The sequence below is a fragment of the Canis lupus genome, chromosome 2 (genome assembly GCF_003254725.2).
Source record: "Canis lupus dingo isolate Sandy chromosome 2, ASM325472v2, whole genome shotgun sequence".
Classification (NCBI taxonomy): Eukaryota; Metazoa; Chordata; class Mammalia; order Carnivora; family Canidae; genus Canis; species Canis lupus.
This window is the reverse complement of record NC_064244.1, coordinates 72,323,325-72,338,828: the sequence shown is the minus strand read 5'-3', so window position 1 is coordinate 72,338,828 and position 15,504 is coordinate 72,323,325. Positions and strand designations below refer to the sequence as shown.

Here is a 15,504-nt window from a genome sequence, read left to right as displayed (position 1 = left end):
CAGCTGGAGGTCACAGAGTCCTCTATGATATCACCACGAGGGGGAGCAAGACCACTTGGAATGAAGTTTCTTTGACAGGTGGGAGGAGACTGAGCAGCTATGATAGACAGCCAAAAGAAGTGGTGGCAGCAGTGGACTGACACCAATGTTAAACCTTTTAATATCATGGTAGGTGGCCCCTGCCTTGGCCCACCAAGCTGGGCACATTGGGGGGTGAGGGAGTGGGGGTGCAGGTGCATCGTGCTGGGTCCCAGGGACAGAGGCTGCACTGATGGGCTCTCTCCTCACCCTTGCAGAGGGCCACTCATGAGCCCTACGCCTGGCCTGAGGAGCAAGTGCTCATCAACCGCCAAGACATCATGAGCACAAAGGTAAGGAGGAAGCTGGGGCTGCACCTGCAGGCCCCCTGCCTCCCGCCTCCATGGTCACCCTTGTGCAGCAGTATTTCCTGGGGAGGGGGGGAGGCAGCAGGCTGTCACAATGACTCTCCCTCTTCTAATTTCTAAACATCCTCCCTGAGGACCCTCCCCAGCGGTGACTTCTGCAGTGACCCCATCATGGTTTGTTAGGACCCACCTGGCAGTGCTCCCCACGGGAACTTCTATATAATGACAGTCACTCTCTGCCAGAGCCCCTAAAGGTCTCCCTTGCAATGACTCCCACAAAGATCCCCCAGCAGTCACCCTCTCTTAGTGGCCATTTAGGTAGTGGCTCCTACACTGATGCCCCCATTTCATGACCCCTCTCGGGCAACTTGTCCCCCTAGAGCAGCACCCCCCCCCCCCCGAGGGCCCCCATTCACTGAGAACAAACATTCAGGCAGAGGCCTCCCACAGTGATGCCTGCCTGAAGGAAGGTCCCCCACCCTCTCCCAGGATGCCTGGGACATACAGGAGTTCATCACTCGCATGTATGTCAAGCAGCTGCTTCGACACCCGGCCTTCCAGTTCCTGCTGGCCTTGCTGCTGGTGGTCAACGCCATCACCATTGCTCTGCGCACCAACTCCTTCCTTGGCCAGGTGGGACTCCAGCCTGACCTCTGCCCCCACTGATCTCACGGTGGACCTGGGCAAGGCGCTTTTGTCTCTGGGCCTCAGGCTCCTCATCTGTTCATGATGATTGCATCGAATGTTCTTCAAGGGCCTGTCAGCTCTGACCTTCTAGAGAACTAGAGATCAAGGAAGACTTTATGGTGGAGGGGACCCAGAATTGAGGAAGATGTTGGATCTGTAGAGAGGCAGGGCAGGAGAAAAATGGTGTGTGCAGAGGCAGACAGCTGGGTGCCTGGTGGGGAAGGGTATCCCATTTTAGTCAATAGTCACCATGAGAAGATCACTCTGTGCCAGGGTTCTAGGTATGATCACAGCAGACCTAAGGCTGTCTCAGACACAAGTGTGTCATTACAAATGCCTGCCTGAGTGTCACGGAGTACGTGGGCGCTCAGAATTAGCATCAAACCTAATTTGTACCGTCAGGGAAGGCTTCCTGGGGAGAAAAAGAATGCTTCAGATGAGAATAAAAGTAAGTGGAAGTCAGCCAGGCAGAAACAAGTGGGAAAGCATGTTTGGGGATGGAAGAAACAGCTTGTGAGCAAGTTCTGTATGTCCATCTTGAAGTCCAGTATGATTTTGGTCCTATCCTTGATGTTTTAATTTCCTACAAGGAGTATACTACATCCACAAATTGCGCCATTTGAAATCAGTATTTTAAAAATGTCCAGTGTGGCAGCTGATGATTTCATAGAGGTGGTTAGCAGCAAGCTGGCGCAGGGTCTTTATGTTCTCTTAAGGAGGATGGCTTCTGTCATTGGAAAGCCAGGAGATGGTTTAAAGCTTGGAAGTCACATGACCAGACGTGTGTTTTAGAAAACTTATACTCACTCCCACAGGGTGGACCATAGAAGAGAGGGTGCTAGGAGCGGGAAAAGATGGGCCAGCAGGACTATATTGTGATTTTAAGTGAAAGATGGTGGGGCTTAGATCTGGGCAAGGGTCATGGATAAAAGAGATTGCATACATCGAGGAGTCAAATTCATGGGCCTTCCTGATTGCTTTGCTTTGCTTGCTTGCTTGCTTGCTTGCTTTCAGATTTATTTATTGGGGCACCTGGGTGACTCAGTTAAGTGTCTGCCTTCAGCTCATGTCATGATCCCAGGGGCCAAGGATTGAGCCCTGCATTGGGCTCCCTGGTCAGTGAGGAGTCTGCTTCTCACTCTCCTTCTGCCTCTCCCCATGCTTGTGCTCATGCTCTTTCTCTCTCAAATAAATAAAGAAAATCTTTTTAAAAAAGATGTATTTATTTGAGAGAGAAAGAGGAGAGAGTGAACAGGGGGAGGGGCAGAGAGCTAGGGAGACAAACAGACTCCCTGCTGAGTGAGGAGCTTGATGAGGTAGGGCTAGATCCCAGGACCCTAAGATCATGACCTGAGCTGAAATCAAGAGTCAGTCACTTAGCCAACTGAGCCACCCAGGCATCCCCTGTCTGCTTTTCTTTACAACTAACACTTAGTGAGCACTTATTACCTGCTGCCTTGTTTAACATACCTTGTCACCTCACACATGTAGAGAAAGGGAGAGCAAGGAGTTTCATTTCTAGCTTGAGCAGCTGTGCGGGGACCATGGTGTTTGTCGGGATATTGGGGACATAGGACCATGAGCAGCTTTGGGGAGGATGCTGAGGTCAGTTTGAGTTGAGTAGTGTTCGAGATGTGCATGCAAAATCCACACAGAAATGTCTAGGGAGAGGTTAGAGGTCAATTCTAAAACCCTGCCAAGAGGTCGGGGGTAGAGATGGCAAAATGAGGGTGGACAGCATCTGAGTGGATGGCTGCCAGAAGCTAAAGGAGTAGAGGAGGCCACCTGGAGAGTATCCAGTGAGAAGGGATGAACGCCAGGACAGAGCACTGAGGAGAGCATCCCAGTGAAGGACAGAGAATAGAGGATGAGGCACAAAAGGAGACTGAGAACAGGTGGCCAGAGGACTGGGAGGCCCCGGGAGAATGTGCTGTCAAGGAGGATGTGCAGGGCCAGAAGAGGCACAAGAGGAGGCCAGGGAAGGATCATGGTGCATCCCTGGGTTTAATGCTTGTGGCCTTGACAAGAGTGGCCTCTAGTGTGGTGGAGGCATAAACCCAACAGCCAAGATGGCAGAATGAATGTGCTTCCATCCGTCAACTGTGAAATCAGTTCAGACTGCAGATACCAACATTTTGATATAGAATGAAATAGAAGTTGTATGTGTGTATGTGAGGGAGAAGGGGAGGTGGGAGCAAGAGGGAGGCTGAGTATTTTGCTGTGAAATATAAAACACATCTCTTACTGTGGGTCCCAGTCAAACATGCTAAAGGCCCTGGTGGAGGATATGTATCCATGAAGGTCAAATCCTAGGGGACTGTGAATGCCAGACTGGTTTTGAACCTTGCCTTGCAGGCTACTGGGAGCCATGGCAGGCTTGTGGGTAAAGATAGCAACTCTGATTTAGCCATAGATGCTCATGACTTGAAGAAGGAAGAAGGACTATTTAGGAAGCTCTTACAGTAGACAGGGAGGAGGGCTTATTGCCTCCTGGGGCCAGCAGAATCGAGCTGAGGGGACAGATGAGGGAAAAGAAAGTGCTTCCTCATTGTAGGCTGACATCCCTGGCCTGTGATACCCTTTGGGAATTTGGAACAGGTAGGAAGCCCATAACCTTAACCTCCTGTCTGGGTTTAAGAAGCTCTGCCCAGCCTCTCTTTGGCCAGTGGATACAGGTGATGGCAAGGTGTGGGAACCAGGAGGTCTCTGTGTGTAACAGTGACTCTTGAGTCACTGAGTCTGTTGGCCATGGAAGTGAAGGAAGGGAAGAGTCCTTACAAGACTTTGGTAACTGCCAAAGTGGAGTTGAGGGCTGGGAGCTGTTAGTGGGGTCACAAACTATAGTAGGGTCATAGCCTCATGAAAGACTGGGAGAAAGTGAGTTGGATTTTAAAAAGAATTCAAGGTCATCAAATCTTCCATCCATCATCCATCAGTCCACCCAGGGAACTGGATCCATGAGTGTGAGGGATGTGCAGGAGTCTGGTCAGGCCTTCCCTGGGGAATTTGGGTGCTGGAGCATCAGGAGTAGTTGGGACAACCAGAGAAGGAAGGATGGGGCTTGGTGTCCAACATTTCAGGGTCCAGGGCTTTTTTTTTCCCCCAATCCTGGAGCCTGTCCTGCCTCTCCCCAACTTCTCTTTCTCAAGTACCCCTATTCTAGAGGTTGGGAGCAAAGGTTTATTGTCAGACAACAGTCTTTACTGCTAACTGGCTGACCTTGGGCACCTCTCTGATTCCTCTTCCTTGAGATGGGAATAAAACCAACTTTGTAGGACGATGGTGATGCTACCATGAATGACACATGTACATGGAAAATGTGCTTTAAAGAGAACTGCAAAGAGCTGAGGATGAAGAGCAGCAGGGATATGGGCCTTCCTTCCCCCACAGGTGCTCCTCTCTCCGGCCTCACCCAGGCTCTGCTCCACTGACCTCCCTGACCTCTCTTTTTCTCTGTCTTCCATGTAGAAACACTATGAGTTGTTCTCTACCATAGATGACATTGTGCTGACCATCCTTATCTGTGAGGTTCTCCTCGGCTGGCTAAATGGCTTCTGGATTTTCTGGAAGGTGAGATCCTGGGCCCTCCCTGCCATCGCCCCAACTCCTCCTTAGGGACTGTACCCCACCCCTGTGCTTTTGACCTAACAAGCTGAATGTGTGTGTGTGTGTGTGTGTGTGTGTGTGTGTGTGTGGTGTGGAGAGACTGACTGTTCCTGACACGTCTGTGATGCAGCAGAAAATAACTTGCAGCCTCCCAGAGTTCCAGCCCCTGGGTTAGCCTTCCCCTGCTCTGTGATCTTGGGAAAACCTTGATTTCCTTACCTGAGAAATGAGTTTGAGGGTTTTCACCTTAATTTACAGAGTTCAAGAGCAGAAGTCAGCTAACTTTCTGTAAAGGGCCAAATAAATACTTTAAGCTATGTGAGCCATACAGTCTGTGTTACAAACACTCACTTCTGCCGCGGAGCACAAAAGCCCTGTGGACAGTGCAGACAAACAGAGCAGGGCTGTGTTCTCGATAAGTAGTACTCATGGACACTGAAATTGGAACTTTATATCATTTTCACTTGTCACAAAATATTGTTTTGAATTTCTCCCTAACCATTAAAAAATATGAAAGCCATTCTCAGCCTGACAGCATTACAAGGAAAAAAAAAAAAAAAAAAAAAGGTCCCTGGCTAGATTTGGCCCAGAGGCTATAGCTTGCTGACTCCGTTCTGGAGAGTGTCAGCGAACTGTCTGGGTGGGAACAGGTCTTAATGTTACGTTAAATGACACAAAGACTCAAACTTTCTTCCAATAGGACTTCTACAGTCAAATGATTTCTGAAGTCAAGGGATGTATTTTGCCTTTGGGCATGTTTGAGAAGAGGCTTTAAAAAAACCTATCAGGGGCGCCTGGGTGGCTCAGTGGTTGTCTGCCTTTGGCCCAGTGCATGATCCCAGGGTCCTGGGATCGAGCTGCGCATCAGGCTCCCCACAGGGAGCCCACTTCTCCCTCTGCCTATATCTCTGCCTCTCTTTGTGTCTCTCATGAATAAATAAGTAAAATCTTTAAAAAAAAAAAACTATCAGGGGGGCCTGGGGGCCTCAGTCAGTAGAGCTAGCAACTTTTGATCTCAGGGTTGTGAGTTCAAGCCCCAGGTTGGGTATAGAGACGGCTTAAAAATAAAATCTTAAAAAAAAGAACTGTTGGGATGCCTGGGTGGCTCAGTGGTTGAGTGTCTGCCTTCAGCTCAGTGCGTGAACCTGGAGTTCCGGGATCAAGTCCCACGTCGGGCTCCCTGCGTGGAGCCTGCTTCTCCCTCTGCCTATGTCTCTGCCTCTCTCTCTCTCTCTCTGTCTGTCTCTCATGAATAAATAAATAAAATCTTAAAAAAAAAAAAAGAACTGTCAAGTATTTATACCTTTCATGAAAAGAAAATATCATCTAAATACCATTACCAGGAGGTGCCTGGGTGGCTCAATCCATTGAGTCTGACTTCGGCTCAGGTCATGGTCTCCCAGGCCTAGGATGGAGCCCCTTGGCTGGCTTCCCACTCAGCGAGGAGTCTGTTCCTCTGCCCCTTCTACTGCTCCTGTTCTCTCTCTCTCTTTCTTTCAGGTAAATAAATAAAATCTTTTAAAAATAAATAAATACCATTACCAGGACAACCATTTAGAATTATAAGCTTTCCAGGGGTTAGAGGTTTCACTCCATAGAACACAGAGCATAGAACCCAGAACATTTCTGAAGTCTGGATGTCTTAAAGACTGCTTTGTACAAATAACATTTGCAGTGATGTTTATTAACAGAAAAGAATGGGCTGGTGCATATTTACATGTTTCCACACTTAAGAGGAGAGTAGGTGCCATGCTTTTTGTCACCATTTCATTGTACCACTTTACCAGAACTAGCCCCAGGACACAGGCAGACACCTGTTCCCTGAGAGAAAACATCTCCTTCTTCATCTCTTCTTGAGGTTTCAGCAGAGTTAGGGAGTCCACATTTTCTTAACAATGTTTTTTAAATTTTTAAAAAAGATTTTGTTTATTCATGAGAGACACACAGAGAGGCAGAGACATAGGCAGAGGGAGAAGCAGGCTCCCTGCGGGGAGCCTGATTTGGGACTCAGTCCCAGAACCCTGGGATCACAACCTGAGGCAAAGGCAATGTTCAACCACTGAGCCACCCAGGTGCCCCTATTTTTTTTTATTCTTTTGTTTGTTTGTTTGTTTTAAGTAAGCTCTATTCCCAGTGTGTAGGGCTTGAACTCATGACCCTGAGATCAAGAGTCACATGCTCTACTAAGCCAGCCATGTGCCCCAGGGGGCTTGTACTTTCAAGACTAAGCCCCAGCGTTTCGTTAGCACAAAAGAATTGAAGCAAGACTGAGAATCTTGTGTTCCTCTGAGGCACTCTGCTTATCTCCTAAATCAAGGTTTCTCAATCTTGGCTGGCACTACTGACAAATTTTGGCCTGGGTAATCCTTAGTAGTAGGGGCTGTGGACTGGAGGATGTTCAGAAGCATTCCCAGCCTCTCCCCACTAGATGTCATTAGCACTTTCCTAGTTGTGACAACCAAGAATGTCCTCAGACATTCCCAAATGTCCCCTGAAGGGGAAAACCATCCCTGGGCTGAGCGCTAATGTCCTAAACCCTAACCTTCATCCGGGCCAGGATCCCAGTGCCAAAAGCCAGGGCTTGTTAGAGACTGCTTCTGCTTCCTCCTTCCTCACCCCCCTCCCTTCCCCTAGGTCCTGGTTTACAAAACCTGCTCCCTGTTGAATGGCTCTCGTGGAAGGGGAGGCAAGAGGAGGGAAAGGGGAAATGCAGGAAAGGGAGGAAATTCTGTAAATTAATATCTCAAAATATTACCCAGCCCCATAGGAATCCTCAAAATTTTGTCCCCAGCTCTTCCTTTCTTCTGCCCTGTGGGGTCCCTTCCTCCTCTTCACCCCCACAGCCTATTAATCACTATTTCACCACCTAAATATTTCTCAAATCCTTCAAATTACTGCAGTGGTTCCCTACTGTTTATAGAATCGGGTCCAATTGCTTTATCGTGCTGAAGGCCTTCCGTGATGTGGCTTGCTTACTTCTGCAGCCTTATTATTCTGTGCTCTGCCCTTGATGTACCAACCACCAAACTGCTTGTAGTTGCATTCCCCAACACACACACACATGCACGCACACACACACAGCTGCTGCTTCTTACCTCCATGCTTTTGTCCAAGCTGACCCCTAGCCCAGATAGGGAAAAAGAGAGCTCCCTGACACTTTATTCATTTACTTTATTCCTGCTTACAGCTTAATACTCAGTTTAGATGTCTTCTCTTCCAGGAAGTCCTCCTGTCTCTGCTAGACCAGTTTAGGTGTTGCTATCCCTCCCTGATACTGTGTAATTATCTCTCTCATATGGAGTTTAAATTTACTATCTCTCTTCCTGGAGATAGTCTGTGTGCCCCACAGGGCAGAAATCCTGTTTCTTCACGATCCAGTTCTGGGTTCAGGGTCTGGGCATATAGTAGGAGCTTCATACTGACTGGGGAGGGGGCTGGATCTGTACAGACTTACATCTCCTTTTGGATGTGTAGGCACAGGCATGCTGAATGTGGGATACCAGGAGGGCTTGTGTTCATTGGAATGCCCGATACATTTAAAAACATTTTTTTCCATTAAAAAATAGTTTCCAGGGCACCTGGGTGGCTCAGTGGTTGAGCATCTGCCTTGGGCTCAGGTGGTGATCCTGGGGTTGAGTCCCACATCAGGCTCCCTGCATGGGGCCTGCTTCTCCCTCTGGCCATGTCTCTGCCTCTCTGTGTATGTCTCTCATGAATAAATAAATAATATCTTTTAAAAATAGTTTCCTTTTTGAATATTTAATGCAGGTACAGATTGGTCAAAACTATATTGAAAGGTACGCAGAGAATATTTCCTTCCATTCCTTCTCTTCATCTCTTCCCCTCCCCTTCCCTGTAATCTGTTTATATTCATCATCATTTGTTTATCCTCACAGTGTATTTTGCAATCATAAGCTAATATGTACATGTTTTAACCTTCACTTTCCTGTATCCTCCTCCCCTTGTATTTTGCTTTTGTCACTTAATGGATCCTGGTCACCTTTCTATATCATCAGCACATGGATCCTTCTCATTCTTCTTTTCTGGCTACACAGTGCTCTATGGTTTACCCAACCAGTGTCTCATTGCCAGACACTTGAGTTGTTTTTAACCTTACACAAATGTCATTTTGTATTGGGACCAGAGTTCCCACGAGTCAGATTTTCTGAAGTGGGATCACTGGTTAAAAGGTCAATGTATCCAGGGGCACCCTGGGTGGCTCAGCGGTTTAGCGCTTCCTTCAGCCCAGGACCTGATCCTGGAGACCTGGGATCAAGTCCCACATCGGGCTCCCTGCATGGAGCCTACTTCTCCCTCTGCCTGTGTCTGTGCCTCTCTCTCTCTTTCTCTGTGTCTCTCATGAATAAATAAATACAATCTTAAAAAAAAAAGGTCAATGCATCCATTGTTTGCTACCTAAATTCCCCTCTTTGGTGGCTCTGCTTGAACTTTTTGTACATGGGAGCTTCCTTTGTCCCCACTCTTTTCTTTATCTTTTTTTTTTTTTTTAAGATTTTATTTATTTGAGTGACCGAGAGAAAGTGCATGTGTGCCCACAAGCAGGAGAGACAGAGAGAGGACCAGATTCACTGCTGAGCAGGGAGCCCTTACATGGGGCTCCATCCCAGGGTCATGGGATTGTGACCCGAGCCAAAGGCAGCCACTTAACTGACTGAGCCACCCAGGCATACCCTCTGTCCCTGCTCCTATATGACTCTGTGCCTTCCTGAACAAAGCACTTGTAAAAATTCTCTGTCTCTCTCCCTCTCTCTCTCATACAGTGAGAGCTAGTTCACTTCTGAATGGGCCACTGAAGCAGTATTCTTTAATGTTTTTCTTAGTATTTATTTGTATTATATTATTGTCGTGTGTGTCACACGAAACCTGAAGCATCCAAACATTCTCCCATCACCTAACTGTAGGGCAAGGCCATTTTCAGCATTGCACTAGCCAAGGTGGGTGCTCAGCTTAGAAACTAGCTGTGTGTATGTGAATGTCCACTGTATGCCTCTGAGATGGCACTTGGCTGTTGATGTGCATATGAGACAGCGAGTGCCTGTGTGTTTTGTGGCACATTTGGGGGGCAGCAGAAGTAAGAGCAGTGGATGGCAGATGACCAGCCCTGCCCTGAGAGGAACATTGACACTCCTATCCTTGGGATGGTGGGAGGGCAGACCCAGGATGTCCCCAGGGGCTGGGCCTGATAGACCCCACTGGGGCTGGCCCACCCCCCTCCCAGGACGGCTGGAACATCCTCAACTTCCTTATCATCTTTATCTTGCTCCTGGGGTTCTTCATTAATGAACTCAATGTCATCGCTATCACCTATACCCTCAGGTGAGCTGGGAACTCTGGGGTAAAGAGGGGACCAGTAAAAAAAAGGGGGGGGGACCAGTCTGGACCCTGGGAAAGAGATGGATGGTGGGGATCATCTCTGCCCATCTGGGCAGGTCAGGGGGCAGTGGGGAGGAGGGTCTCGGAAGGGCTGAGGGGCACCCCTGAGAGGCTGTGACACAGGGCGCTTCGTCTGGTACATGTATGCATGGCGGTGGAGCCTCTGGCCCGGATCATCCGTGTCATCCTGCAGTCGGTGCCTGATATGGCCAATATCATGACCCTCATCCTTTTCTTCATGCTGGTCAGTGCCCTCCCCTATCCCCAGGTGCTCCCCTTCCCCGAACAGGGTCCCTTGGGTCACTGGGGATACGGGGTGTCTGGAGAAGAAGAGAAGCCTATGGGCCTGCATCCCCGTGGTTCCCTTGCCGGCATTCATTTGCATGGCATTTGCATGTTCATTGTCTCCAAGGTCCTTTAGCCATTTTCTTTGGTCTCTTGGACAGGTGTTTTCTGTGTTTGGGGTCACCCTCTTTGGTGCGTTTCTGCCCATGCACTTCCAGAACATGCAGGTTGCCCTGTATACCCTCTTCATCTGCATCACTCAGGATGGTTGGGTGGACATCTACAATGACTTTCAGTAAGTGCCTTAGGGGTGTCTCCCACATCCCCTCCCCCAAGCAGGGCAGGGCAGTGGGGGTAGGGCTCCGGGGCTTGGAAACAGAATGGCCCAGCAGGAGGGGGCTGCCTGGGGCTCCAAACTGGTGAAAAGGAGACCCCTGGGACTGGTCGTGGTCAGCTTGAAGCCTTGTCCCCCTTGAAATTCACCCCTACGAAATCCTAAGGCAGACCTGCTCATGAATATTTTCCCCTGTCAAGCTCAACAACTGTGTAGTTGAGCAAGAAAGCAGATCTGAGGCTTCAGGACAGCCTCCCAGCCCACATTCAAGCCCATTGCCTGGACTCCTGGGAACTTAGAGTCTCATTTCATTCACTTTTAGACTTGCTGCCCAAGGTCATTTTTGGTCACAGATGGTCACCAGATTCTGTTCTTTACTTCTTTTCCATTACATCTAAACCCTATTTGTGTCCAGTCCACTCCAGGGAATGGGTCCCCAGGACTGATTTCTTTTTATCACTTGTGAGAGTAGAAGCACAGTTGGCAAAGGGCTTTTGTAGGCATTGCCCATTATGATATAGGTAGTAGAAAAATCATAGGGTGTGCAATAAAGGTAGACTGGAGACTGGGCTTTTGAGTCTTTGCTCCATGACACTAGCCATGCAACCTTGGACAAGTTACTTCGTCTCTCTTCCAAGCCTCAGCTTGTTCACCGGCCACTTGGGGATTACAATAATTAACTATGTCTGAGTTGCTATGAGAATCAATAGAGAAAAGCTGTACAAATCTCTTAGCAGAGAGCCTGGCACAGAATATATATATACACATATATATGTGTGTGTTGTGTGTATGGAAAGAGAAAGAGAGAAAGACCTTATTACCTAGGAAAATATTTTAGGGGAGATTCATAATAAAGTGTTAAAAATGGATAAGCTTTTTTCCTATATATCTTCCTTCTGATCCTTCTATAATGAGCTTGAATTACTTTTGATGATAATAAGAAAAACATAGAGTATGGCCAATAGATTAAACTTGATAATGCTGATGTATAAATCCCCACCTTAGAGGGCTGGCTTGAGGCCCATGCCTGTCTCTGGCAGTACAGCAGGTGCTCAGCAAAGAGCAGCTACTTAGACGGTCAGAGCAGGCATTAGATCTGCCCAACAGCAGTGAGGTAGCAGAAGTCCCAGTAGGCCTTGAAATAATGACCCCATTTCATAGATGGGGAAACTGAGACTCAAAAGTCCAGGGAGGTGATGGGGCCCCTGCCTGCCATCTCCAGGATAGAGACAAGAGAGTATGCAATGGAGATTGGGGGCGCCATCTACTTTGCCACCTTCATCACCATCGGTGCCTTCATTGGCATCAACTTATTGGTCGTTGTGGTGACCACGAATCTGGAGCAAATGATGAAGGCAGGAGAGCACGGGAAATTGTGTCAAATAAACTTCAATGAGGTGAGTGGGATGGGGAGGGCAGAAGGGAAGAGAGGGTGAACGTAAGAGTGCTGACTAGAGCGCACCCGTGTGTGTGTGTGTGTGTGTGTGTGTGTGTGTGTGTGCTCGCACGCACACACGTGCACAGGCACGCTTGCACACTCAAGGGCCTGGAGAAAGTCAAGCCTGAGACCTGGGGGCACCATCCCCTACCTTGAGTGCCATCTGAAGGGTGTGGATTTCTTAGATGTCTTGTTTCTGTGGCAACACAAAACTGAGTGGTGAGGTGACCTTAGGGCAGGTAACCAACCTAAGCCTTGATTTCTTCCTCTGTAAAATGGGAATAATAATCATACTTCCCCCATAGGACTATTATGAGAATTACATGGATGAATGAGCAGTAGTTGGCACACATGTAGAATTCATTAAATGTTAGTTACAGGGTTATTCATTCAAGGGTGGAACTTCCAAAAGGTTGGTGGGAGTGGAGGGTGGAGTACTTTCCAAAGTGTCTATAGACTGTGGGCTATGACTTGAGAGTTGGCCAGGCTTTAGAAGTTTGCTGGGTAGGATTTATCAGGAGTGAAACTGGGCCCTAAGTTTTGAAAAGGAGTGAGAATTTTCAGAGGTGGGGGAGGGGCTTATGCATTTGAAGTTGAGCTCCCACAGCAGGGTAGGGGGTGCTAAGATTGGACCCACAGCAGGGTAGGGGGTGCTAAGATTGGAGCTGAGATGAGGGGCTTTAGAACCTTGGTGTCCTAAGAGACTCATCCTCCCCGCAAGCCAAGCAGGAAGGAGCTGGGGGAGGGGTGGCAGCTGAGCTCTCTGTCTCCTCCCCATTTCCTTCTTCCCAGAGAGGCAGGGAGGTGGAGGATGGAAGAAACGAGTTGCCACTGGTACACTGTGTGGTCGCCCGTTTGGAGATGTCTGGCCTCCCTCTGGAGCCATTTTCGGGGGGCAACCTATCTAACCTCTCAGAAAACACCTGTGACAACTTTTGTTTGGTGCTCGAGGCAATACAGGAGAACTTGATGCAGTACAAGGAGATTCGAGATGAGCTCAACACGTAGGGCGGGTACTGGGGGTACCCCGAGTCCCGTGAGTCCCGGCTGAGCGGAGCCTCAGATTCTTCTGGCTTCACGCCCTCACCATTTTTATAATGTGGACCCTGGGGCCCAGAGAGGTTTAAATGACTTGCTGGGGGTCCGTGGGTGGAGGAGCGGGAATCCAGATCATCCTGTTCCTTCCATCTCACAGGAGCTCACAGCCTGGCCTGGATCTCCATAGAGTGAAGGGGGAGGGCGAAGCGGGGTGGATGCCAGGGACGAGGTGGGAGGGCAGCCCACTCTTCCGCTCCCCCCCCCCATGCTCCCCCAGCCCTTAGAAAGTACTCACCCCTCCGCCCCCAGGATAGTGGAGGAGGTACGCTCCATCCGCTTCAACCAGGAGCAGGAGGAGGAGCTGATGCACAAGCACTTGTCATTGAACGCGTCGGTGGAGAGCGGGTCCTCCCTGGACATCCGCGACATGACCTGCCAGCAAGACTTGATCACTGCGCTCATCAATAGGGAAAAGGTGCATGCAGCTTCCCCCTCCCACCCAATAAGTGCTCGCCCGGCCCCCTCCCCCAGCCCAGCCTAGCCTCTGCCCCATTAGTCAAACTTTCTGTCTAATCAGAGATCTGATCCCCTGCGTGGCCTCCCACGCACTGCAGCAGCCACCGCTGATCCGGTTAGGTTCCACCCTTTCCTACTCCTCCGAGAGGCTCTGCCCCCACCCATCAGGCTCCTCCCACTGAGTCACTTAAGTCTCTTTTGCCCTCAAACCTACCCCTTCTTAGGATGGCTGGAGCCAGCTCAGTTTCTGCCCGGTGGCAGATACGTAGGCCCACGGTGGGCAGGGGATCCCTGGGTTCTCGCTAGAGTGCATCAGAACAGACTCCTCCGGAGGGAGGAAGCTTCTAGGGAGAAAAAGGCACACACCCACAAGACTTAGTTACTTTCTCTGCTTCCCACTGCACCTGACTGAGCTAGAATGATCCAGAGCCTTGTGAATGTCCACAGCCTGGGCTCCCAAGCTGGGAGAGGATACTAGGCAGCTAGAGTCTGATATATGAAGGACTTCCCCGGGAAGCCTGGTGGGGTAGCTGCTGAAGCTAGTGGAGGGCAGTGAGGGAGTGTGTGCCGTGTGAAGGTAGGGGATTGACAAACCCCTTGGTTTGCAGGTTCAGGAATCCAACCCGAACATACTCCTTAACAAACACAAGACTAGCCGATGAGAGGCAGGATGGGAGCCAAGAGGCCTGAGCACACACACCCAGCCGCTGCATCTTCCTGCATCTCTGCATGACTTGGCACAGCTTGGCCTGAGCCCATCCTCTCCCTTACACCTAGGCAGAGGCCTGGGGCAGTAAAGGGGGTGGCGGCTCCAGGGCTTGTGCCTGTGAGCCCCAGGTCCAGAGGAATTCAGATGGACAAGGATGCTGGAGAAGAGAGGGAGCCCCACAGCAAGGATGAGCATAGAAGGGGGGTGCTGGCCAAGGCAGCCAGGATTTGTCCCAAGGGTGGACATCTCTAGCCCCCTGCTTGAGGCCAGAGCTAGCTGGGGCCTAAGTGGGCTTAAGCACCAAGAGGAGAAAGGTGAGGCCAGTGAGGCCAGGCATCTGTGTACTGACAATAAAGTTTTGTGTTGGGATCAATATGTCTGAGTGGTGGATCTCCAATCCCCTTGGGGCAATCTTGCCTCAGTCTGATGGGCAAGACAGATCTTGCCCCTTAAAAGCCTGATTGTCTAGAGGGAGAGTTGCTGACTGCCCTCTAGAGCTTTCCAGTCTGATGGGAGAGCGAATCTGCACCCTGAAAACATAATCTCCCCTTAGTGTTCTAATTTTTTTGTTGGGGGAGGGGGTGGGAATCTGCTTCTCATGGCTGGAAACCCCAGTCTGATGAAGGAGACAGCCTGAAGGTAGAGAAGACTGGCCCTCATTCTGGGATGCTCTTCTCTGATGAGATCACCCACTGACCAAGTCATACAGGTACAGGCACTTCTATCCTGGGACAATGGAGAGCAACTGGGAAAGCATGGATCTTGGCAGCTTTCCAGAGGTGAGGAGCACTGAAGTTTGCTGGAAGATAGGAGGAGGAGTTTGTGGGTCAGGTGAATGAAATCTGGTGGGGTACTTGGGACCTGTGAGGTCTCCTTGGGACCTTCAGACTAAAGACTATTGAGAGCCACAGCAAGTTCCTGAGCTAGGCCACCCAAGAGTTTGAGAAAGTTGCAGCAGTCCTAGGCACTAGGAAGAGCTGCCTTAGAGGACTGGATTCTCGTCCTTGAGTAAGTTACTGGGCCTCATTTTCCCCATCTGTGCAGTGGGGAGAGGGTCAGATTGATCTCCAGCTCTAAAATCAACTGGCCAGCTCTTAGCCCAAGAGTTGGG

General features: G+C 49.6%; 1 protein-coding gene across 2 annotated transcripts; it reads left to right on the top strand.

The window, feature by feature from the left end:
* The first annotated feature begins 9 nt into the window (after positions 1-9).
* On the top strand, positions 10-14,766 carry CATSPER4 (cation channel sperm associated 4). 2 transcript variants are annotated; one of them, XM_025447374.3, is made up of 11 exons: positions 10-168; positions 297-371; positions 876-1,019; positions 4,542-4,643; positions 9,919-10,016; positions 10,197-10,317; positions 10,520-10,653; positions 11,915-12,089; positions 12,923-13,134; positions 13,478-13,643; positions 14,293-14,766. In XM_025447374.3, the coding sequence occupies exons 1-11, from the start codon at positions 100-102 to the stop codon at positions 14,344-14,346; spliced, it is 1,350 nt and encodes a 449-aa protein (XP_025303159.1). In that variant the 5' UTR covers positions 10-99; the 3' UTR covers positions 14,347-14,766. The 2 variants fall into 2 exon arrangements, with proteins under 2 accessions (XP_025303159.1, XP_025303160.1); XM_025447375.3 differs by lacking the exon at positions 14,293-14,766 and having other exon boundaries at positions 12,923-13,143; positions 13,478-13,618.
* Positions 14,767-15,504: the final 738 nt, after the last annotated feature.

What these genes read in the sequence shown, in the direction of transcription:
- CATSPER4 (XM_025447374.3), top strand. Translation starts at nt 100, where the DNA reads ATGATAGACAGCCAAAAGAAGTGGTGGCAGCAGTGGACTGACACCAAT. An exon ending in TCATCCTTTTCTTCATGCTG is followed by an intron (nt 10,318 to 10,519) that starts GTCAGTGCCCTC and finishes TCTCTTGGACAG; the next exon opens with GTGTTTTCTGTGTTTGGGGT. An exon ending in GTCAAATAAACTTCAATGAG is followed by an intron (nt 12,090 to 12,922) that starts GTGAGTGGGATG and finishes CCTTCTTCCCAG; the next exon opens with AGAGGCAGGGAGGTGGAGGA.